General features: G+C 41.0%; 1 protein-coding gene across 1 annotated transcript; it reads right to left on the minus strand.

Annotated features, from left to right (window-relative positions):
- Positions 1-4,247: 4,247 nt before the first annotated feature.
- LOC145130877 (uncharacterized) lies at positions 4,248-4,934 on the minus strand. Its single transcript, XM_079065632.1, has one exon. It carries the CDS (start codon positions 4,932-4,934, stop codon positions 4,248-4,250), a length of 687 nt encoding a protein of 228 aa, XP_078921758.1.
- Between the last annotated feature and the right edge of the window lie 22,576 nt (positions 4,935-27,510).

Genomic DNA, 27,510 nt, shown 5'->3' on the forward strand with positions numbered 1-27,510 from the left:
TACAAGGAAAATGACTTTTTCCTCAAACAAAACTCTTATGAACTCACCAACTTAATTGTTGACACTCTTTCAAAACTACTTGTATTCTCAGGAAATCAGTGAAACAGGAAATCAACAACATCTTGAGGATGGGACGTTAAATCGTCAAACAGTTCATTTTGTCATCATAATGTAATTGATTTTGAAACTTATACTATGGTGTAACCTTTTCAATTATATTTATGATGGTTGTATTTACTTTGAGCACTATTATACTCGTTGTTGTGATACTATATATGAAGTCCTCCACCCCCGGACGTTTCCGCCATCCTTGGTTTGGGGGTGTGACAAATAGTGTCGGCGGTAATTACATAACGACATCCGATTAAATATCAAAAGTAATAATGTAATAAATTTAGAGAAGTAAAACGTGTTTTTTCATTCTTTCAATCAATTTACACAGGAGAATATATAACCAAGATCGGAACACTAAACTGAAATCCTAGAATTCAGTAAACATTTAAACATGATAACTATTGGATAAATAAAGATAACTATAGGATAGATAAAGATAATAACTATCCTTAATCGTTATACTCCCTCTCAAGTTGGAGTGTGTAAGTCACGAACACCCAACTTGCCACGTAGAAATTTGAATCGATCTGCACCAAGAGCCTTAGTGAAAATATCTGCAACCTGAAAATTAGAACGTATAGAAAAAGTTTTGATCTCTCCGCTGTTTACCCTTTCTCGCACAAAATAACAGTTCATCTCAACGTGTTTTGTTCGTTCGTGATAAACTAGATTAGCTGCAATGTGTCTAGCTGCTTCATTGTCCCATATAAGAGGAGTTGAGCCACTTTGCACAACATCCAAATCTTGAAGAAGCCACCTGAGCCACAAAATTTCACATATAGTACTTGCCATCGACCTATATTCTGCTTCCGCTGAAGATCTAGACACTACCGTTTGCTTTTTCGTCCTCCAGGAAACTGGTGATCCTCCAAGAGTAATGAAATATCCTATGCATGACCTTCTAGTGGTTGGACAGCTTAACCAACTAGCATCACAATAGGCTACAAGATCTAAAGAACCTGCTGAAGGAAGATATAAACCTTGACCTGGTGTACCTTTCAAATACCGAAGAACTCTATGAGCAGCATCCGTATGTGACTTTCTAGGATTGCTCAAGAATTGACTTAGTTGGTTTACTGCAAATGTTATATCAGGTCGAGTAACTGTGAGGTAAAGTAGACGTCCCACCAATCTTCTATAACGTGAAGCATCAACTTCTAGGCTTTCATCATCTTTTCTTAGCTTAACATTCTGTTCCATTGGAAAATTGCTAGGCTTGCTTGTAGAAACACCACAATCTTCTAGAATGTCAAGAGTGTATTTTCTTTGACTTATTACGAAACCTTCCTTTGACCGAGCAACTTCAATACCAAGAAAATATCTGAGAGGACCCAAATCTTTAATGCTAAACCTGTTCTGCAAATGATTTTTCACTTCATTGATTTTATTGATGTCATTTCCCATTAACAGTACGTCATCAACATATATGAGAGCAACAATATGAACATAACACATCCTAAATATGAACATAGAATGGTCTGCCTTACTTTGTAGAAAGCCTATCTCCATAAGAGCTTTTGTAAACTTTTGGTACCAATTCCTTGAAGCTTGACGTAGACCATAGATAGACTTGTGTAATTTACATACCCGATTTTCAACATTTTCACGAAAACCTTGAGGCACCTTCATGTAAACGTCTTCTTCTAGATCACCATGCAAGAAGGCGTTATTTACGTCCATATGGTGTACTTCCCATTCTTTCTTTCCAGCAACAGCCAAGGCACATCTAACAATCACAAGCTTAGCTACTGGGGCAAAAGTTTCATGAAAATCGATACCTTCTATTTGAGTGTAACCTTTTGCTACCAACCGAGCTTTGAACCTTTCTATTTCTCTATTAGGTTTATATTTAATCTTATAAACCCATTTTGAGTCAATGGATTTCTTTCCCTCTGGAAGTTCCATTAAGGACCAAGTGCCATTTTCTTCAAGCGTGGTAATCTCTCTTTTCATTGCCTCTATCCATCTTGGATCTTTCATGGCTTGGGAGAAATCTCTTGGTTCATTGTTTGAAGTTATTGCTGCTAAGAACGCTCGATGTGCTTTTGAAAATTTATCATAAGAAACAAATTGAGAGAGAGGATATACCAGATTATTAGCAGATGAAAAAGAACCTGAAGAGGGGATGGGCGTAGAGCTATCAAGTGATGGTGGTAACTCGATCACGAAGTCTTCCACGTGTTTGGGCTTTGACCGTATGCGAGTGCCATGCCTGATTCCCGTTTCTTGGTCTGTTTGCACCTGTGTGTTATTGTTGCTAGCGGTGGTAGGTGCAGTGGAATTTAATGGTTGTGGTTCAACGATTTGAGGGTTGTCACTATCACTTGTCTCATCATTCTCATCTAATTCTTCAACTGGGACTTCAACATCTTCTTGTATATTATCCAACGCATCAACTAGGTGATCATTTGCTATCACCTTATGTCCTTCATAGTCTTCTCCAAAAGGAAACATGCTTTCAATGAAAGTAACACTACGAGTAACATGTATTCTTTGATCTTTCAAGTCATAAAGTTTGTACCCTTTTTTACCCATTGGATACCCTATGAAAATGCAAGGTCTCCCTCTCTCACCAAATTTATCGTGTTTTCCCAATGTGTTATGTGCGTAAGCTAAGCAACCAAAAACCCGTAGATGTTCATACGTGGGCGATTTCCCAAGAAGAATTTCGTGTGGAGTTTTATTTTCTAGGACTGGAGTTGGCAACTTGTTTCTATATATGCTGCGGTTAGTATACAATCACCCCAAAATTCTATTGGAAGTGAGGCTTGGAATCGCAATACTCTTCCCATTTCTAATAGATGTCTATGCTTTCTCTCTACAACGCCATTTTGTTGTGGCGTGTATGGACATGAGGTTTCTAGTAGTATGCCTTTGTCCTTGTAAAACTCAAGCATGAAACTAGACCTAAATTCTGATCCATTATCTGTTCTTATTCTTTTGATGTTCTTGTTAAATTGTGTTATTATCAACTTATAAAATGTGACTAGTAGTTGAGCAGCATCAGACTTATTTTTCATCAAATACACCCACACTCCACGGCTATAATCATCGACTATTGATAAAAAATAATGAGCACCATCAAGAGAAGCATATTTATATCTACCCCATATATCAACATGTATTAAATCAAAACATTCTTTTGTTTTCGAGAAACTTATTGGAAAAGGAAGTCTATTTTGCTTTGCTCGTATACAAGAATCACAAAATTGACTGCAAGTACCTACATCTCCTATTTGTTGTATCTTACGAAGTACTCCCTCCGAAGTATGACCAAGTCTTCTATGCCAAACATCATATTTTCTTAGAACCGCCATTGCAGCTTTCTTTCTTTCCATCAGCTCTAAGTAGTAAATCCCATCACGCTCCTTACCCATCCCAATCAGGTTCTTCGAATGTAAGTCCTGTATGTAACATAGGTCGAGTAAAAACGTTAACGAGCAACCTAAATCACGAGTTATTTTGCTAACTGAAAGTAAATTACAGTTAAAATCTGGTACATTCAACACATTTTTCAATTTGAGGTCTGGTGATATTTGTATATCACCAATTCCTTTGACTGTTACTAGGTTTCCATTAGGTATAGAAACAAAAGTGTTGTTTTTCTTATTATTCATGGTTTTTGACCACTTTGTAAGATGAGTTACGTGGTCGCTGGCACCCGAATCAATGATCCAGTTGTCTTGTCTTTCGACCTTACCAGTCATGTTGGCTGTGGGATTGATCTTTTGCTCACTTGGTTTTGCTGTTTTTAGAAGTTGAAGAAGCTTTTCATAGTCTTATTTAGCAAGAATCGGCGATTGTTGTGAGGTTTCTCCGGTAACAGTAGCAGCCCGTGGTTGTTGTTGTCGAGTCTTACCTGATTGATTCTTACCTGTTGTAGACTTGACAGACCACCAATCAGGATAACCTATTAATTCGAAACACTCTTCAAGTGTGTGTCCAGTTTTATGACAATGTGAACACCATCTATCGTCATTCTTTCCATTCTTGTTTCTTTCCTCCTTCTTGATCAAGTTACTTGAAGAGTTTCCTTTGACCCCAATTTTTGGAGCTGTTTTGCTGTTGGTGTAAAAAGCAGCAGCTTCTCCCATTACACTTCGAGAAGCACCAATCTTTTTCTGCTGTTCATCTTAACTTAGTAGATGATATGCATTGTTTAGTGTTGGTAGAGGATCGGTACTCAGAATTTGTGTCCTTAGGGCACCATATTCTTCATTGAGTCCCATTAAAAAGTCATACAAGCGCTCCTTTTCCCTCGATCTTGCAATCTCTTTTGTGATTTCACACTTGCAACCTTGGCAGGTGCATGTTGGTAACAGGGTAATTGATTGTACTTCATCCCAAATTCCTCTCAGCTTTGTGTAATAACCTGATATCGTCATGTTTTCTTGGCGGATTGTGGTTATTGTTCTTCTTAGTTCATATACTCTTGGAGCATTCTCTCTTCCAAATCTTTCTTCAAGGTCCAGCCAAATATCACGAGCAGTAGTAGCGTATTTTACACTGCTCTTAATCTCTTTTTCCATAGCGCTAACAAGCCAACCTCTTACCATGGCATTACATCTTTTCCAGTTCATCAAATCAGCAGATCCTTCTTTTGGCATGGGGAGGGAATTGTCAATGAATCCAACCTTGTTCTTGGAAAATAAGGCATTCATCATCTCATTCTTCCAATCACTGTAGTTACCATCATGGAGAAGATTATCTCCAACGAAGTTTAACCCATGGTGATCAGCAGAGGTGAGAAAATAGGGTGACGACACATCGATTGTCTTCCCTGTGGGTGGTGGTGGTGTCGAACCTTCGCCAACAGCCATCGTTCAAACAAAGCTACGTTTGAGTTCCCATACTTTTCTCTGATACCATAATAAATTTAGAGAAGTAAAACGTGTTTTTTCATTCTTTCAATCAATTTACACGGGAGAATATATAACCAAGATCTGAACACTAAACTGAAATCCTAGAATTCAGTAAACATTTAAACATGATAACTATTCGATAAATAAAGATAACTATACGCTAGATAAAGATAATAACTATCCTTAATCGTAATATAATGTCACCGGCAATTACATAACAACATCCGATTAAATATCAAACGCAATAGTGTCGCCGGTAATAATGTTGCCGGTTGTCACACCCCAAAACCAGATTGGCGGAAAACGTTCTGGGGTGGAGGAAGTCATGTATAGCATCACAACCAATGTATAATAGCAATCATAGCAACGCAACCATTACAATGAATACTTAAATAAAAATGTTTACATCAATTTGGAAATTGTCTGAAACATGTCTGAATTACATCATATAGTTTGTATGAATATAAACATTAAACTCTTATTTAACCAACTCCTCAAGAACCCAACAGGTACCTGTCTACTGATTTCCTGAGAATACAAGCAGTTTGAAAATATCAGCATAAAGCTGGTGAGTTCATAAGTAGTAGTTTGTAATGAAAACTTGTGGATGAGCTTGTAAAAGTGTTTGTATAGTTTCAAGAAAATCCGATATTTTCTTTAATGAAAATGTAGTGTTATCAGTTCTGTAATAAACCATGAATATATGTATGTTTCCAAGAAAATCCGATATTTTCTTTAGTGAAAATGTAGTGTTATCAGTTCTGTATGAAACCATGAATGTTCGTTACTGAATATTGTAGTGATATGCGAAAATACTACCTCATGTGACTAGCTAAAGCTAATCATGAAGTATAAGTATTTTGTATGTGAAACCATTGCATAATCGGTTATGTTTGAAAACCCTGTCTTTAGCCAGTATACGTAGTGTGTTTTAGTTATGTTTAGTATAAATAAAACCGTTGAAGAGGGCCAGATTGTAAACTAAAGGTGATTTATACATAATGTGAGTCGTATAACCATACTTGATATGACTAGAGACCTTTCCAACGTTCTTCAGGCGTCGAGTTAAATGACATTTGTCACCCTAGGCATGCCTGCCTAACTGTAGCTAGCAGTTCGAGTGTGGGATTGTCAGTCCCGAATAGATCTATTCACAAATCTCACGCTCTCCCTCCAAGAGACACTGGTTATACTATGATAGGATTTATCCCTGTACACTTAAGGGTATAGTATTGAAGTAGTGCCTCATAGTATCGTACAATCTAGTTTACATGTAGTGTAGTAGCGTTCTACCATAGTGAAAAATCCGTATGTATACCGTCTATAGTGATGTTTATAGTGATAACGTAGTGATATAAACTGTAACTACTCTATCTTAGTGCATATGTTTAGTAGTGAAAATTTATGTACTTGTTATATGTAGAAAATCCCAAACTATACCGATTATAGTTTGCATGTATAACGTAGTGAATAGCGAATCTGGAAAACTATGCAATTTAATTAAAGAACGAGCCTTATGCTCAACACAGTACAAAAGGGGTTAAAGTATGAGAATTGGATGAGTTTTGAACACATGTATGTTTAGCTTGTATCCTCCCCCAGAAAACATTAAAAACATGGAGAAAGTAGGGGTATGAACTCACCTCGGGTAAGTGGTTTGATCGAGGGATCGATACGAAGAGCCGGGTGTTCAAGTGAAGCCTCGAACACGATTCGATCCTAATGACATGAAATGACACATAAACAAGTCAAATGAAGGTATTTCACCACTATAAGTGATGGAAAACCACTCTACGGACTTGAAACTATTAGCACCAAGTGATAGGACCTTGTAGGATTGAGTGTAGGGGGTGTAGGGCCACCTAAAGTGTGTGTGCGCCCATGAGTGTGCGGCCCTACACTCATGAAATGAGGTGTCTTTGAAGTGTTCTCAAGCTCCCTACTCACATCCACGAAGTGTTCAAGGTCTATACTCGATTGTAGTGCAAGATAATGGTCCTAGAAGTGGGTTTATGGTCCTAGAATGAGTGTGTGGTCGCACACAAGAGTGTATGGTCGCACACTTGGAGTGTGGTGCCGCACAAGGGTGTGTGCGGCCGTACACAGGTGTGTGCGGTCGTACACCCCTCAAAATGATGTCCAAAAATGCCATTCCAATGTACAACAACGCTAGGGGCATGTCTACATCGAATATGGAAGTTAAACTCTCACTTTGGAGGGTGTTTTAGGGGTGTGCGGCCACTCTAAGAGGGTGTGCGGCCGCACTCACTTCCAACATGAAGAACATGACGTTTATGCACACTTAGGGCTTGGATAGAGTGGTCTTTCATGGATTGTAAGCTAGAGGAAGAAGTACTCACGTTCTTGAAGCTTTGGAAGGTTTAAAGTTAGAGAAACTTGAGAGGAAATGATGTTGTGTGCTGCCAAGGTGCTAAAGGAATGAAAGGAAGAGGGCTACCTTTTATATAGGGGTAAGGGTGCCGCCCAAAAGTGAGTGTGCTGCCAAAGGAGTGGGTGTGCGGCCGCACACCCATGTGTACGGCCGTACACTCCTCCAAGAGGTGTGTATGGCCCGATTTTCTCACTATTCATCATTCTGGCTCATTCCTAAATTCAAACTTGGTTGTATACAAGCTTAGGAAACTTAAATGAACCCTTAAATAGCACCAGAAATCAACAAAACAAGTTGAATATTGATTGAATAGACTAAGAGTACAAGATTTAAGTTTCTGGGTTGTCACATCATTCCCCCGTTATAGGGAATTTCGTCCCGAAATTCAAGAATAAAGCACAGTCATGAACTTGGAAAGAGATGGGGATACTTCTGCTTCATTGAATCCTCGCGCTCCCAAGTGAATTCAGGACCCCGCTTGGCATTCCAGTGGACCGTCACTATTGGGATGCGAGTCTGTTTCGTACGCTTGACTTCCCGATCCATGATTTCGACAGGTTCTTCCATGAAGTGTAGACCTTCGTCCAATTCTATCTCGTCGAGAGGAATCACAAGTGTTTCGTCGGACAGACACTTCTTTAGGTTCGACACGTCGAAGACAGGATGGACGTTGCTGAGTTCTCGCGGTAACTGTAGTTTGTATGGTACGGGACCGATCCTAGCAAGGATCTCAAGTAGTCCAATGTACCTTGGGTTTAGCTTTCCACGTTTTCCGAAACGTATCATGCCTTTCCAGGGTGAGACCTTCAGGAGGACACGGTCACCAACCTGGAATTCCAAGGGTTTTCGTCTCTTATCGGCGTAGCTCTTTTGTCTATCCCGAGAGGCTTTCAGTCGCTCTCGGATTCGTACGATCTTTTCTGTTGTCTCTCGGATGATTTCAGGTCCAGTGAGAGTACTGTTGGGGACTTGACCCCTGGCTAGCTGCGTGTCACCCACTTCAGCCCAGCACAGAGGGGATCTGCACTTGCGGCCATAAAGGGCTTCAAACGGCGCAGCCTTGATGCTGATATGATAGTTGTTGTTGTAGGAAAATTCGACCAAAGGAAGATGAGTGTCCCATGACATACCGAAGTCGATGACACATGCTCTCAACATATCTTCCAATGTTTGGATTGTCCTCTCACTCTGACCGTCTGTTTGAGGATGATAAGATGTGCTCATATCCAACTTAGTTCCAAGTGCCTTCTGAAGCGATTGCCAGAACCTTGAGGTGAACCTGCTATCTCGGTCGGAGATAATGGATACAGGTACCCCGTGAAGGCGAACTATCTCTCGAATGTAGATCTGCGTGAGTCTCTCCATTTTGAAGTTTTCTTTGATTGGCAGGAAGTGGGCAGATTTTGTCAACCGATCGACAATTACCCAGATGGCGTCGTGCCCACTCGGGGATCTAGGTAACTTGGTGATAAAATCCATTGTTATCCTTTACCACTTCCATTCAGGTATTTTTGGCTGCTGGAGTAAACCTGAGGGTTTCTGATACTCCACCTTCACTTTGGTGCAAGTCAAGCACTTGCCCACGAATGTGGCAATTTCCGCTTTCATGTTTGGCCACCAATAGAGCTGTTTGAGATCCAGATACATCTTATCTGAACCTGGGTGAACAGAGTATTTCGTCTTGTGAGCCTCATTCATGACAACCTCTCTGTACCCACCGAACTTTGGGGTCCAGATTCGGTTCATGAAATTGTACACTCCGTCTCCCTTGACTTCTAAGTTCTTGTCCATTACCCGCAATGCTTCATCCGTCACTTTCTCTGGTTTCAAGGCTTCTAGCTGAGCCTCCCTGATTTGCGCGAATAGATGGGAATGAACGGTCATTGTCAATGCCTTCACCTTTCGCCCAAAATATTCCTTTCGGCTGAGGGCATCTGCTACCACATTGGCCTTGCCGGGATGGTAGCGAATTTCACACTCGTAGTCACTGAGTAGCTCTACCCATCGTCGATGTCTCATGTTTAACTCTTTCTACTCGTCGAGTAGGATGAATTTGTTCATGGACTCGGCGAGTCCTCCCCATGGACTCGGCGAGTCCAGTCGTCAGAGTACAGAATTTTCGATTTTTAAGCAGTTTTGCATCAAGTATACAGAAAACAATCCTAGGCTCTGATACCACTGATGGGTTTTGAGCATTCTAACACTTCCTAAGTGTACATGCAACCCTAATAACCTTGAATCTATGTTTTCTCTATACATGCAAGTTTCTTTTTCAAGGTTATTTCCTAACTAGCATGGCATGGGGATTACATAAAACATAAAAACTAGTAGAAATACATACCTTGTTGTTACTTGGATTCCTTCAAGACTTTGTGAGCCTAGCACCCCAAATGTTGTGCCTCAAATGCTTCACACAACACCACAAGACTTGGAATAACTTGAGAGAATACTTCTAGCACTCAAAATCGGTTATGCCCTCTCTAGTAACACTATGTCCACTAGGTCATCATTTTGCTAGCCATAGGGTTCCTTTTATAGTGTTGTCACAATTAGGGTTTACACATGAATGCCCTTAATTGTCATGACTCTTGATTTCTCATGACCCATGGGTTTGTAACTCCCATAGACTATCCATGGAGCTCCATATGGTTATAACCAAACCCATAAACCATGGATCATTAATCCACCATAAAAGAATTGATGATTGTCATAATCAACCCTATATATTTAATTAGTCTCACTTTGATCACTAGATTAATACTAGATTAATACTTGCTCAATACTAATTAAATAATACTATTATTAATATATTAGAACTTATAATATATTAATAATCATAAGTGCCTTATTCTCTCATTTAGTCTATCCAAGTATTGCAATGCCATGCAACCCAAATGGACCATGCCGGTTCGGGTCAAGTACATACCAAATAAAGTTATGGACTTAGACACTATATCCAACACTTCTGAGCTTTGATGCACGAGATGATACGAAGGTTCGAGCTAAGCTTATCTCCATAAATCATGAGGGTTTCACCAGAGGGAAGATTGAGGCGGATAGCTTTCTCGAAAAAAAGAATATCACCACGATTGGAGCTCAACCAGTCCATGCCGATGATGACATCAAAGCTCTTGATGGATACTGGCATAAGATCGATGGGAAAGGAGTGATTGTCTAGGGTAAGAGTACATCCTATGAATATGTCGTTAACGCTCTCTTTCTTTCCGTTATCCATTTCGACAGTGAACGTTTCGGTTAAAGGTTGGGATTTACATTTGATTAGATGCTTGAATGCATGACTAACAAAACTCCTCTCCGCACCAGAATCGAAAAGAATGCATGCATAAGAGTTGTCAAGGAGGAACGTACCCGTAACAACTGTAGGATCAGCGACCGCTTCATCCTGGCCCATCGCCAGAACTCTTCCTGTATTGCCACCAGTTGTTGCCTTGGGGCAGTTTCTCCTGAAGTGCCCAACCTCGCCACATCCATAACAAGCTTGACCAGCACCTGCTCCCGCAGTCTGGTTGGATGGTTGTGCTGGCACCTTGCAGTATCGAGCTGTGTGACCCTTCTTCCCACAGCTGTTGCAACTCAACTCACGGCAGGGTCCGTGATGATGGAAGTTACACTTGTTGCACAAAGGTAGTTTCCCAGCATAAACGCTGGTAGGCGCTTGGGTGGTTGGGACAGTAGCTGGGGCAGCAGCAGGAGCAGTAACAGCATGAACTGCCACTGTTTGTTGTTTCTTAGAGGGCTCCTGCGAAGACTGACCCTTCCGCTTGTTCCATCATTTCTTCCTCTTCCCACCACTTTCCTTCTGTGGCTCGGAAACAGCTGCCACCTCATCTAGATCAACCCCATTATCAATCAGAACCTGCGCCAGATCCTTGGCGCTCTCAAATGTAGTTGGTCTAGCAGCCAAGACATTTCCTTTGTTTGGTTGTGTCAGTCCCCATATGTACCTCTCGACTTTCTTGCTTTCCGGGGTGACCATTCCCGGACAGAGGAGTGCTAAATCACAGAACCTAGCAGTATAGGCAGCAATGTCAGAACCCTTCATCTTCAAGTTCCAAAGTTCGTGCTCCAACTTTTGCACCTCGCCCCTCAGGCAGTATTCAGCCAGCATGAGTTCCTTCAGTCTTTCCCAACCCATGGCATTAGCCACTAGCAGGGTTAGGGTTTTGACTCGACCATTCCACCAGGTCAAAGCTCTGTCGGTGAAGGTGCAGGCGGCGAACTTCACCTTGTTGGCTTCGGAACAGGTGCAAATCTCGAAGATGGATTCGATCTTCTCGAACCATCAAGTCAGAGCGATGACTCCTCCGTTTCCGTCGAAGGACTTGGGTTTTGCGGTCATGAAGTCCTTGTAGGAACACTCCTTTTGATGCCCCTGACTTTCGTCTTGCCGTTAGGGGTCGGTTCCACCTCCATCCCCACCAGAGTTTACTTGTGCCATTGCTGCGGTTAGAGCGGCGGTAACTGCTGCCTGGAACATGACGGGGTCGAACTGGGGTGGTGGTGGCGGCGGAGTGTCGTTCCTTCTGTTGGGTCTTGGTCGAGGAGGCATCTTTTTCTAGAAACAATCAGGAAGAAGAGGATGGTAAGTCCTCAAGATATATGAAACATGATATATCTCACCCTGATAATGAAAGCATTCTACCAAGTGATAAGCACAGGAAGGTTGCTAATACAAGAAGGTTATCGCTACGAAATAGATAGGTAGCAACACTAAGAATGAATCTCTTCATTGAATTTGGCTCTAGCAAAATACTCCTATAGTATTTTATGATGAAAGTTTTTGGTAAGTTTTAGGCTTGCTGTAACACCACCGTCACTCCCAAGCACATGTTGGTCATGTTTTGACTGAATATAGTTGATCAGGCTATATACACCCGAAACATGATTACATAATTGCCCAGGTTTGACCGCATTGTCCCAACATCCAAATACTTTTTATGTTGATCCACTAATGACCCAAATTCTGTTATGTATGCATGCTCGTATACTTTTTATAAAAATACTTATATTTTTGAAAGTATACTTTTAGTGTAGGGCACTTAGGCCCCTTTAGTGTTTATAGTTGTATACCATGTAAGGTTCGGTATACTAGTTCGCTATAAACAAGGGCTCTGATACCAATCTGTCACACCCCAAAACCAGATTGGCAGAAAATGTTCTGAGGTGGAGGACGTCATGTATAGCATCACAACCAATGTATAATAGCAATCATAGCAACGCAACCATTACAATGAATACTTAAATAAAAATGTTTACATCAATTTGGAAATTGTCTGAAACATGTCTGAATTACATCATATAGTTTGTATGAATATAAACATTAAACTCTTATTTAACCAACTCCTCAAGAACCCAGCAGGTACCTGTCTACTGATTTCCTGAGAATACAAGCAGTTTGAAAATATCAGCATAAAGCTGGTGAGTTCATAAGTAGTAGTTTGTAATGAAAACTTGTGGATGAGCTTGTAAAAGTGTTTGTATAGTTTCAAGAAAATCCGATATTTTCTTTAATGAAAATGTAGTGTTATTAGTTCTGTAATAAACCATGAATATCTGTATGTTTCCAAGAAAATCCGATATTTTCTTTAGTGAAAATGTAGTGTTATCAGTTCTGTATGAAACCATGAATGTTCGTTACGGAATACTGTAGTGATATGCGAAAATACTACCTCATGTGACTAGCTAAAGCTAATCATGAAGTATAAGTATTTCGTATGTGAAACCATTGCATAATCGGTTCTGTTTGAAAACCCTGGCTTTAGCCAGTATACGTAGTGTGTTTTAGTTCTGTTTAGTATAAATAAAACCGTTGAAGAGGGCCATATTGTAAACTAAAGGTGATTTATACATAATGTGAGTCGTATAACCATACTTGATATGACTAGAGACCTTTCCAACGTTCTTCAGGCGTCGAGTTAAATGACATTTGTCACCCTAAGCATGCCTGCCTAACTGTAGCTAGCAGTTCGAGTGTGGGATTGTCAGTCCCGAATAGATCTATTCACAAATCTCACGCTCTCCCTCCAGGAGACTCTGGTTATACTATGATAGGATTTATCCCTATACACCTAAGGGTATAGTATTGAAGTAGTGCCTCACAGTATCGTACAATCTAGTTTACATGTAGTGTAGTAGCGTTCTACCATAGTGAAAAATCCGTATGTATACCGTGTATAGTGATGTTTATAGTGATAACATAGTGATATAAACTGTAACTACTCTGTCTTAGTGCATATGTTTAGTAGTGAAAATTTTTGTACTTGTTATATCTAGAAAATCCCAAACTATACCGATTATAGTTTGCATGTATAACGTAGTGAATAGCGAATCCGGAAAACTATGCAATTTTAGTGAAGAATGACCCTTATGCTCAACACAGTACAAAGGGGGTTAAAGTATGACAATTGCATGAGTTTTGAAAACATGTATGTTTAGCTTGTATCCTCCCCCAGAAAACATTAAAAATACGGAGAAAGTAGGGGTATGAACTCACCTCGGGTAAGTGGTTTGATCGAGGGATCGATACGAAGAGCCGAGTGTTCAAGTGAAGCCTCGAACACGATTCGATCCTAATGACATGAAATGACACATACACAAGTCAAATGAAGGTATTTCACCACTATAAGTGATGGAAAAACCACTATAGGGACTTGAAACTATTAGCACCAAGTGATAGGACCTTGTAGGATTGAGTGTAGGGGGTGTAGGGCCACCTAAAGTGTGTGTGCGGCCATGAGTGAGTGGCCCAAAGGGTGTGCGGCCATACACTCATGAAATGAGGTGTCTTTGAAGTGTTCTCAAGGTCCCTACTCACATCCACGAAGTGTTCAAGGTCTATACTCAATTGTAGTGCAAGATAATGGTCCTAGAAGTGGGTTTATGGTCCTAGAATGAGTGTGTGGTCGCACACAAGAGTGTGTGGTCGCACACTTGGAGTGTGCTGCCACACAAGGGTGTGTGCGGCCGTACACAGGTGTGTGCGGTCGTACACCCCTCAAAATGATGTCCAAAAATGCCATTCCAAGGTACAACAAGGCTAGGGGCATGTCTATATCGAATATGGAAGTTAAACTCTCACTTTGGAGGGTGTTTTAGGGGTGTGCGGCCACTCTAAGAGGGTGTGCGGCCGCACTCACTTCCAACACGAAGAACATGACGTTTATGCACACTTAGGGCTTGGATAGAGTGGTCTTTCATGGATTGTAAGCTAGAGGAAGAAATACTCATGTTCTTGAAGCTTTGGAAGGTTCAAAGTTTGAGAAACTTGAGAGGAAATGATGTTGTGTGCTGCCAAGGTGCTAAAGGAATGAAAGGAAGAGGGCTACCCTTTATATAGGTGTAAGGGTGCTGCCTAAAAGTGAGTGTGCTGCCAAAGGAGTGGGTGTGCGGCCGCACACCCATGTGTACGGCCGTACACTCCTCCAAGAGGTGTGTATGGCCCGATTTTCTCACTATTCATCATTCTGGCTCATTCTTAAATTCAACCTTGGTCGTATACAAGCTTAGAACACTTAAATGAACCCTTAAATAGCACCAGAAATCAACAAAACAAGTTAAATATTGATTGAATAGACTAAGAGTACAAGATTTAAGTTTCCGGGTTGTTACACCGGTAATTACATAACAACATCCGATTAAATATCAAAAGTAATAGTGTCGCCGATAATTAAATAAAACAACCAAAAGATTCTTACAACTCTAAAAAGTTGCAAAGCGTGACAATAAGTGTAATATACAAATAAAGCTCCTCCCTACATATATCAAATATATGCCAGTTTTCACATATACACCAAACACATATACATTGACATATATACACCAAATTTTCATAGATTCATATACATATATCAAATATATGCCATATTTTAAATAATTTATAGAACTACACATAGCTGACAATTAAACTCAAATTTCACAATAAATAGAAGTAAATAGAACCTGTAGTGGCGGAAATTACTCAATGTTGTCGGAAAAATTGGTACTCACCGGAAAATAGCCTCACCCGCCCCATACAGTAAACCCAAATACAAAACTACCAAAACACTGAAATTGAAAAATAATTTGCAATTAATCATCAAATGGAGCTAGAAATCGATGTTAAAAGAGAAATACAAAGAGATATAAGAACTTGAAGTTACCCTTTTACCCGAGATGGAGCTAGTAATTTGCTGTTTTTGTGATTTAAACCCGTTGAATTGAAGCCTTAAACACCTTTGATCCTTAATATCACAATGTTGGGGAGATTTCTTGTTGGAATCGACGGTAACTCGCAGAAAATGGGGCATGAACGAACAACAAGCGTCTTGATCGAACACAGGAAGCAAAAGAACAGAATGCGTCTTTTTTTTTTCTTCCTATCTGCGCAGGCCTTTAGCGACGACACTTTTAGTGGCGAAAATAAAGGCTTTACCGACGACTATATGAAGGGAAGGGTACCACGTCTTTTTTTGTACCACAATTAACGACGACACTTTTAGCGGCGAAAATAAAGGCTTTTACCGGCGACTAAAGTTAACAACGGCGACTATATGGAGGGAAGGGTACCGCGTCTTTTTTTATACCACAATAAGCGGCGACATTTTCGACATTTAGCGATGACAAATTGTCGCCGGTATTGGTATTGTGCGGATAAGAGGCCCCAACCGTTGGATTAGATACTCGATCGAATGACTGAGGTCTACCAGAAGGGGATAACGCGGATTCGGGTAAAAAACCTTTAACGACGACAAATGATTGTGTCGCCGCTAAAAGTCAATGTCGCCGATAATTGTGTCCGCGCTAAAGCCATGGTTTCTTGTGGTGCCTCTCATATTTATTCATTTCTACATTCTTAAACATGACTATGTATGTTTTAAATGTAACAATTGTTAATTATAATATGAGGTGTTACATTAAATTATATTAATAACTATAAATATAAAGCTTAATATTACGGTTCCACCTCCTTCTTTTACTTATTTACCCAAATGGTCCCTCACCTTTTAAGAGTTAATCAATTTTTAATATTAAATCTTAACATTCCAATATAACGAATAATCAATCCTATATATATATATATATATATATATATATATATATATATATATATATATATATATTGGATTGGTTATTGGTTAAATTGGATTAACATATATATATATATATATATATATATATATATATATATATATATATATATTGGATTGGTTATTGATTAAATTGGATTGTTAAGATTTAATATTAAAAATTGATTAACTCTGAAAAGGTGAGGGACCATTTGGGTAAATAAGTGAAAGAAAGAGGTGGAACCGTAATATATATATATATATATATATCAATTTCAAGTCAATGAAAATCAAACATGTTAAACCAATGTCAAAGCTAGTAAACTACGTCAAATAAAAGTCAAATAAATAAGATGGTTTGATTTAAATATGAAAATTTAAGTGGCTATGAAAATTATATAATAAACAATGAGTTTATACCCTACCATAGGAGTATTTGGTTTTCGGAAATCAAAAATCCTCGCCACCGAGAACCCTCCCCACCGAGTGCACTCCTCGGCCAAGAACCCATGAGACCGAGAACATGCGAAGACCGAAGACCTTGAGTTCTCGATTGCCTCTTGGACCGAGAACCTTGACCGAAAACTCATTTTTGGCGGTGGTACACAATTCAAGAAGATAGATTATATTTTCCAATGCACATGTCACACATCATATATATATATATATATATATATATATATATATATATATATATATATATATATATATATATATATAAACCGAAATCATAATTCATTTCTCACATATTCACTGCGAAAACTCCCAACTTTTCTCTCAAAATTCATAAGACAATCTTCATATATTCCAACAGTTTCCTAGAAAACTTTCAGTTCTTCAATCCTCCATAGGAACATCTTCAAACATTCAAACCACTTGTCAGGAACTCTTTCACATTTTGTAAGTACTTTATACAAACTTATTTTATTTAACACTTCAAATCGCTAATATATCTAATTTACACATACTATTATGTGTTTAATATAATTAGGATACGATTATTATCACACGTTCTAACGCGAAGAACATCGTCAACATCTTCATTACCAAACTGAGAACTCACACTCGAGGTGAGTTCATACCCATACGTTTTCACGATTTTTCATTGTTTTACGGGGGGATACAAGTTAAACAAAAGAAATCTTGTGTTAATATCTAAACTATTTCAAATTGTTTCAACTATCATTTTTACCAACTATATATATATATATATATATATATATATATATATATATATATATATATATATATATATATATATATATATTAAGAAATTACGGGCTTTGAATTGGTAATTCCGCCTTATTTCCTGTTCCTTGTTTAGTTATGGGCTTAGGATATAATTATTTATTCGACTGTCTTTTCAATCTTAATTATATAAATAATTTCAAAACGTTAAACAAATAAAATATTTTCGTAACTTATTTCATTTCAGATCGTACAATAACGTTAAATCTCACGAAATATGTTTATCACAAATTTATGATTACAAACATGCATAACTGTTGAAAGTTTAAAGGTTTTCTTTTCAGTAGAACACACATTATAAACTATAATATGTGTAGTTTATGGAACTTACATATCGTTTTACCAAGTTCTGGATACCATACAGAAACAAACATGTAAACTATAAAAAGTATAGTTTATGTGTAACACTCATAAAATTCAAGTCAATTTAAAACTTTTGATAACATTTAAAACCATTAAGTTATTACAGTTTGTTTTCAAAATAATTTAATCATCAGAGTATCCCCAGAATCAAATCATAAAATCATGAACTATGAGGAGCTGTACGATCACGCCTTCGCCTTCCTGAGATCATCAGAAGTACATGAAACAATAATCGATAAATGTAAGCTCGAAAGCTTAGTGAGTTACCCGCAAAATACCCATACACACAATAATATACATGTAATCACAAACAGCATACTATGGGTCCAGTTAACCTTCGGGTTGGAATACCCCAGGCCCTCAACCTTCCAGTTGGAATGCCAACATACTATGGGTCCAATCATCCTCGGGATGGAATACCCCAGGCCCACAACCAACAGGTTGAAATGCCCACATACTATGAGTCCAATCATCCTCGGGATGGAATAGTCACGGCCCACAAACAACAGGTTGGAATGCCCAGGTCTATTGGCTTTCACACAAAGCAGATAAGCCTCAACCGCCAAACAACACGTGCACATATAACAGATAATCACATAACAGTGTATAGACAACAACTGATCTAACAGATCATACCACATACCACATAATATTATCCTACCCTCTAGGATACCGAACTAACAGGTCATACCACATATCACATAATATCATCCTATCCTCTAGGATACCGATCTAACAGATAATACTAGCATAACATAACCAAATAACAATTCAAAGGGCCGGCCTTGGTGCCTTAGACCCTTGACTATAGTGAGAATAACTCACCTGGCACTGCTGAAGTCCCGCAGATAAAACTCCAGCTGTTGGTTGACAGATTCCCAAACTGTCAACATCAAACAATACCCAATTAATAATTGGGTTCCAAGCCCAAGATCCAAATCACACTCCAAAGGCCCAAAAGTCAAGTAATGGGCCAAAGCCCAATATATGGCCCAGTTTTCCAAATAGGGCCCAGACCTCTACATTGTCTTTCCTTAAGGCCCGTTCAATTATTCTAGTCTAAACTATTTGTATTCCCATGGCCAAATATCACATAACCATAAAGGCCCATTTATGGCCCATCTATGGCCCAATTTTCCGAATTGGGCCCAAGACTCTCACATGGGCCTTGTCCTCAAACTCATACAATTATTTTGTCCATTTTCTTATTCTTGGAAAGCCCATTAATAGTCCAATCGCCAAAGCCCAATAGGAGGCCCAATTCAAGGCCCGAGTGAGATTAGGGCTTTCACATGAAATGATGATTACGGTTAAGTGTTTCTTACTTAATCCCTTAAAGACTTAATCCATTAAGGACTTAATCCATTAAGTTCATTATTGCCTTAAGTTAGTTTGCCAATGATTATTAATTATTATTTTAGGTTTAATAAGTAATTCTCGTGTGTACCCCAAACAATTCCCACAATTCAGGGTTTTATGCTCTTAGGGTTTTCCAAACCCAATACTAGCCCATTAGTCAATTAGTTGGGCTTTTAGGTCACTTTGGGCCTTATTTGGCCCATTAGGGTCTCTTTAGGCCCACTAGGGTTTCATTGGGTCAATTAGGGTTTCCTTGGGCCCATTAGGGTTTTATTGGGCCCAATTTGTCCAAGCATCCCCCAACGAGGTCCAAACGCAATCAAAGCACACCGCCACCAGACACGGCCACCGGTGGCGGCCGGAGGCGGCAACCACCACCTCACGGTGGTGGTTATGGATTTTTCTATTATTATTCCGGCCGATTACAATACAATTTACAACCCAAAATCCAAATAACACACACACGTAAACTAACACACACAAAATTAACACCATACATCACCATACACACCCGCCATGACTGTCTTTGACGCGACAGCCACCATGGCCGGCAGCCATGGTGGTTTTTCTTGGGTATTTTTCCGGCAGCAGCAACCCGAGACACCCACAAGCTTGTAAAACACAACTGAAGCACGCACACACTAGATTAAACACCCACACACGGCCACCTAGCGGCGGCTGGCGGCGGTCTTGCGTTGACAGCCACCACCCCACAGTGGTGGCGAGCCTTCTTCAGTCTCATCCAAGAAACACGCGAACACAATTGCACTTTCGAGTAAGCTATCCATGGGAAACCGGTACCCATTTAGTCTTCAATGGATTGGTGGTTGGGGCCGGCGGCGGCAACAACACCATTGGCGACAACAGCGGCTCTTACAGCAGCAACAATGGCGGCGATCGACGACCCTAGCGACATCGGCGGCCATAGTTCAACGACAGAGAGAAACAGAGACGAGGAGGCGTTCACCCTCTGGCGAAGATCAAGGTAGCGACGTCAATTTGTTCCCTTAATCTCTTCTGCCCCGACGTCCAACACCCACTCTTCGATTTTTTCAACCGTCGGCAGTGACGTGGCTGGTGGCTCGCATCTTCGGCCTTTGCGGCGGCGGCGACGACCTCAACAGAGGTGGTGGTGGGTCGCCGTAAATCACGAGAGTGGAGGTGGCGGCTGGACTGACAGTTAGGGTTAGGGTTACTCGGAAGGATATATACCCGACCACCCTCATCAAACTTATCCCATAATGGCACCTTTGGCCCCTCTCCTCCCCCTTTTCTTTCAAACTCAGCCCATACTTTACCTTTTCAACCCTGCCCTCTGAAATTCCCTTCAAATCAAGTCCAAAACTTACACTTTGATCCTTTCTCCCATAATTCTTTTCAATATGAGTCCAATAATTCCAAAACAACCCCTCCTCTACAAATTATTCTCAATTAAGATCCATAAATTACCATTTAACCCCTCCTTCTTCAAATCCTTACAATTCAAGTCCAAAATGTTACCAATCAGTCCTTGACTTATGAAAATCTTTACAAATTAAGTCCCATAATCACACTTTAACCCCTAGAGATTCAAATCTTGTCATTTGGCTCCCTGAAGCCAACACCCCACTAATTATTATTTAATTTTGAGCTCTAATAATATAAAATAATCATAATAATTACTTCCCGGGTTCCTGATTTATTATTTAATTACTCTTCTTAAAACGCGATGTTACAACTCTCCCCCACTTAAATTTGATTTCGTCCTCGAAATCGTTTCTTATCAGTCCTTACACGCCAAACAACTTGAACTACTTGGCTACAATCCTGAGTGAAACTCTAGACTCTCCAAGGCAACCATATCCAACCCTCGCAGGGTTCTAAAACCAGGAAAATAAATGAATCCCTTACAATATGATCACATTTACTCAATCCGAAATCTGGAGTCTCGAGATGGTCTGGCTTCCTGTCAGACCTCCCACACTAGATCATTGCCGAGTTCATTGCACTTATCTCCCAACTAGCTACTCAACTGCTAATAACTGGGGGTTTCCACCCGAAAATGGGATCACAAATCCCACACTGTTACCTGTAACTCTCTTATTGACAAGAGATTAGGTACTCCTTCGAGAGAAATTCACCTTGATAACCAATTTCTAGTTATATAATGAACAACAAGATGTACTGGGAGATGAACCCCTTTTTTGATCGACCAGACAATGCTTCCTTTAGTTCCCAAACCACATACCTATAATAATCGGCTCATAAGCACACACACTCATACCTGGTCCAATCAGCACCGGGCTGGAATACCAGGCATGCCTACGACGGGTCCAGTTATCCCTAGGATGGAATACCCTCGTATCACACACATGTTTCGTCCAATCAACCCTCGGGTTGGAATACCAAACACGTCAGGTCCACTCAATCGTAGGGTCCGGTCATCCTCATGATGGAATACCCCAGATTGGAATACCACTATATACATAACTCGGGTCTAACCCATAACTTGAAATCCAAGGACCTATCCTTGCATATCATCCAAAAATCCTCCGATTCGCCACAACCGAGTAACACTCATCTGAAATACCGGGTTCCGGCCCGGTCGCGGAGTTAACGGTCTCCTACATAGCTGCCTCACACGACTTCCGAACGAAATCCTTCCTTGGAACTAGTTGCCACTAGTTATCATGCTAGTGGGACTCTAACAACCTCCTGATCCAACCGATCGGATCCATGCGTCGAATCCCTTCTTTACCAAATCCACCGCTAAAAGTGATTGCTACATGACCAATGGTGGCCTTACGTCACAAGAAACCTTAAGCAATCCATTGCTTCCTTGGTCTCATAATTATAGTGACGTTCCTATAGTGTTATCACTGTCTTAACCTGGTCTAATCCCTCTGGGGAAACCCATAAACCAATCCGTGGATTTCCATATCATCACTGCTACACCCGAACTGGTGGTTACTACTGTCCCTTCCGCGTCCTAGCCACGCGCTCATACTATCTACCAACATAGCGAATGTTGCGGCTACCCCAACAGACTTACATCACTCTAGCACTATTTGCTAACCTTGTGAATGCTAAGGCTACCCCCACATTCTTACGACACTTTCCATACTACCTGATCGCTAGTAAATGCTATGGCTACCCCCGTAGTCTTACAACACTTTCCATACTAAATGATCGCTAGTGAATGCTACGGCTACCCCCATAGTCTTACAACACTTTCCATACTAACTGATTGCTAGTGAATGCTACGGCTACTCCTGTAGTCTTACAACACTTTCCATACTGCTCGAACAGGCACTCGAACTAACACACAACTAAACTCAATTCATGGCTAGAATCACAACCTGATTTCCTAAAGTTCTGCTATCAAGCACCGAGAAGACGCGATCCACATGCTGGGGAGTTTTACCGAACTCCCAACTCACACAACCCTCAAACCAAACAGCAACTAGGGTTGTCTTCCTTCCTGACAACAACGCGAAACTTATCCCATTTTCAAAACCGATCCTGCTTCTGCATTCCGGGTCGATTCTCCCCCACTTAGATTCAAATAAGTCTTCACAATACATGGAAATTTGAGAATTCCCCATCCTTCTTACTTTCCAATGATCGATCTGATGAAAACCAGACCTTTCCAACTAGTGCTTCATTACCAGCCAATCGCAAGTGATCACACACTTCTAAGAACTAGCTGAACACTTCCTAAATCCCAGTGAAACCGACAATACCTAATGCTTGAATGATCCCATGCTCAAATCTTGAAGTCCAAAAGACAGATACTCCAAGTAATACCTCAGCAACGAGCTACTTCCTTTGGCGCTTTCATTCACCAATCAATAACGGTTACTAAAACCACTTAATCCTGATAATGCTGAATAACCATCCTGGGGGACCCCGTCCACAGACCTCCCACATGATACCCTTCTTCCCCAAAGTACTCCAACAAATCTCTCGCTCTCGGGTCTAGAAATTATACAATTCAGGGTTCGCACCCTGACTCACTCACCAACTCAATCGTCCATAGATAAACTGCAGCAGATGAAACAACCTCTGCCCTAAACCGGGCTACAAACTACTCCCAAGACATAGTCTTCAATCCCAAAAGTGCAATAGATCGCACAATCAATCCTTACCGTCGGATGCAAGAGATCCAAGGCGAATCGGATCTCACAAGATACTTATGCCACCTCGACTCACCCACGCTCACCAGCGCTGAACTACTGTCGCCAATCCCGACGAGCAACTGACCACAAGCTTGTATAGAACCTGATACTGGGTCACAAGCCTGCTCAATCCTTCGAGCTCGTAAACTAAAAGGGCACAATCCTTGCCATGGAAAACGACATTCTAATCCATCAATTAACCATTATACTTCTAACTGTAAAACCCCAGCTGAACCTAATTATCACTCCTTTCCGGAGTCCCCGCGACTCACATTCCGGCCTCGAGCAAAACCCCCGAGCCTCAAATCTAGAAACTCAAGTGTTATCCTTTCCTGATCCCAGATAAATGTAGCCCTCTGCTCATTAGAATATATCCCAGTAACAAGTCCCGGTACTGGAAAGCTCGACCAACTCCTCCCCTGGCTGTTGTTACAGCTGCTATAGCTGCCACGACAACCGTCTCGGCAATGACTGCATAGCGCTCGTCGAAATACTCAACCATAGAGGTCTTAATAGACCCAAACCTCTCTGGAAACTGTCCCCGTACAACCTCGATCACCACCTCCCGGATGATCTCACTGACACGATCCTCTGACAATACTGGCCTATCCTGGCTGCCAGCTCCTGATCCTGACCCGGATCCGGTCTGAAGACGTCTCGTAACCACCATTCTGGTAAGACACCAGAAAGATCTCTGATAATCCATATAATGACAGGGGACCAACTCCCAACGCAAACCTAGGGGTTGTGACTTCCTTGCTACGCGTATGGGTCCTTTGCTTTCAGAAGTATGGGCCCCTACTACCTTCCACACCTACCCATATTGTCTCACTTATCACCACAACACCCTAACAATATACTTAAACATAGCTAGTACTCAATCCTCACTCCTAGAGGAATGCTGAATATATCATAACTGGCCTCCCGGCCTCTCACTACCCACCCATCAATGAATCTTCCACCAACCCTGCAGCACTAGTGTATGCTAGCCATACATAACGTTGGACCCTATAGACTTTCGAATATCCAATCCTACCCTAAGCTCCTAATCAAACAAGAACAGAACATAAGGCCACATCAAACATTCTTAGGCTATAATATCTTAATTATGTATAACCGTGATGCATACACTAAGCAACTACGGTAATGATGTCAATCTCATATAAAGGAAACCCTGGGCTAGCAGGCATCATGTAATCAGACAATTCTATCATGTAATTCCTGAAGATCCCTAGCCTAGCACTAGCATGCTGTTCTAACATATCACATAATCAAATAACTGTATAGTATTTTGGGGTCTACTTACTGGCTCCGGCTGATCGTACACCCCGCATCCTCCTTTACTTATTTTGAAAACCATTTAAAAAAAATCATTTTAAAATCCTTTCCTTGATTTGAGGCTGGATTCACACGAGTGTTACTCCACTTCACTCAAACCAAGGCTCTGATACCAACTTGTAACACCCATAAAATTCAAGCCAATTTAAAACTTTTTAGAACATTTAAAACCATTAAGTTATTACAGTTTGTTTTCAAAATAGTTTAATCATCAAACTATCCCCGGAATCAAATCATAAAATCATGAACTATAAGGAGTTGTACGATCATGCCTTCGCCTTCCCGAGATCATCAGAAGTACTTGAAACAATAATCGATAAATGTAAGCTCGAAAGCTTAGTGAGTGACCCCCAAAATACCCATACACACAACAATATACATGTAATCACAAACAGCATACTATGGGTCCAGTCAACCATCGGGTTGGAATACCCCAGACCCTCAACCTTCCGGTTGGAATGCCAACATACTATGAGTCCAATCATCCTCGGGATGGAATACCACAGGCCCACAACCAACAGGTTGGAATGCCCATTTACTATGAGTCCAATCATCATCGGGATGGAATACTCACGACCCACAACCAACATGTTGGAATGCCCAGGTCTATTGGCTTTCGCACAAAGCAGATAAGCCTCAATTGCCAAACAACATGTGCACATATAACAGATAATCACATAACAGTCTATAGACAACAACTGATCTAACGGATCATACCACATACTAAATAATATTATCCTACCCTCTAGGATACCGAACTAACAGGTCATACCACATATCACATAATATCATCCTACCCTCTAGGATACCAATCTAACAGATCATACTAGCATAACATAACCAAATGACAATTCAAAGGGCCGGCCTTGGTGCCTTAGACCCTTGAGTATAATGAGGATAACTCACCTGACACTGCTGAAGTCCCGCAGATGAAACTCCAGCTGCTGGTTGACAGATTCCCGAACTGTAAACATCAAACAATACCCAATTAATAATTGGGTTCCAAGCCCAAGGTCCAAATCACACCCCAAAGGCCTAAAAGTCCAGTAATGGGCCAAAGCCCAATATATGGCCCAATTTTCCAAATTGGGCCCATTCTTCTACATGGTCTTTCCTTAAGGCTCGTTCAATTATTCTAGTCTAAAGTATTTGTATTCCCATGGCCCAATATCACATAACCATAAAGGCCCAGTTATGGCCCATCTAGACTCTCACATGGGCATTGTCCTAAAACTCATACAATTATTTAGTCCATTTGCTTATTCTTGGACAACCCATTAATAGTCTAATCGCCAAAGCCCAATAGGAAGGCCCAATTCAAGGCCCGAGTGAGATTAGGGCTTTCACATGAAATGATGACTAGTGTTAAGTGTTTCTTACTTAACCCCTTAAGGACTTAATCCATTAAGTTCATTATTACCTTAAGTTAGTTTGCCAATGATTATTAATTATTATTTTTGGTTAAATAATTAATTCTCGTGTGCGCCCCAAACAATTCCCACAATTCAGGGTTTTCCAAACCCAATACTAGCCCATTAGTCCATTGGTTGGGCTTTAGGTCACTTTGGGCCTTATTGGGCCCATTAGGGTCTCTTTAGGCCCACTAGGGTTTCATTGGGTCAATTAGGGTTTCCTTGGGCCCATTAGGGTTTTATTGGGCCCACTTTGTCCAAGCATCCCCAAACGAGGTCCAAACACAATCAAAGCACACCGCCACCCGACACGGCGGCCGGTGGCGGCAACCACCACCTCACGGTGGTGGTTATGGATTTTTCTATTATTATTCCGGCCGAGTACAATACAATTTACAACCCAAAATCCAAATAACACACACACGTAAACTAACACACACGAAATTAACACCATACAACAGCATACACACCCGTCATGGTTGTCCTTGAGGCGGCAGCCACCATGGTCGGCAGCCATGGTGGTTTTTCTTGGGTATTTTTCCGGCATCAGCAACCCGAGACACCCACAAGCTTGTGAAACACAACTGAAGCACGCACACACTAGATTAAACACCCACACACAGCCACCTAGTTGCGGCTGGCGGCGGTCTTGCGTTGACAGCCACCACCCCACGGTGGTAGCGAGTCTTCTTGAGTCCCAACCAAGAAACATGCAAACACAATGGCACTTTCGAGTAAGCTATCTATGGGAAAACGGTACCCACATAGTCTTCAACGGATTCGTGGTTGGGGCCGGCGGCGGCAACAACACCATCGGCGACAACAACGACTCTTACAACAGCAACAAATGCGGCGTTCGACGACCCTAGCGACATCGGCGACGATAGTTCAACGACAGAGAGAAACGGAGACGAGGAGGCATTCACCCTCCGGTTAAGAACAAGGCAGCAACGTTGATTCGTTCCCTCAATCTCTTCTACCCCGATGTCTAACACCCACTCTTCGATTCTTCAACCATCGGCAGCAACGTGGTTGTGGCTCGCATCTTCGGCCTTAGCGGCGGTGGTGACGACCTGAACGGAGGTGGTGGTGCGGCGTCGGAAATCACGAGAGTGGAGGTGGCGGCTGGACTCACAGTTAGGGTTACGTGTAACACTAGTCAAAAGTAGGTCAATAACAATCACATGTGATTATACCAAT

The sequence above is a fragment of the Lactuca virosa genome, chromosome 1, assembly GCF_052849685.1.
Source record: "Lactuca virosa cultivar CGN04683 chromosome 1, Lactuca_virosa_CGN04683_v6, whole genome shotgun sequence".
NCBI lineage: Eukaryota > Viridiplantae > Streptophyta > Magnoliopsida > Asterales > Asteraceae > Lactuca > Lactuca virosa.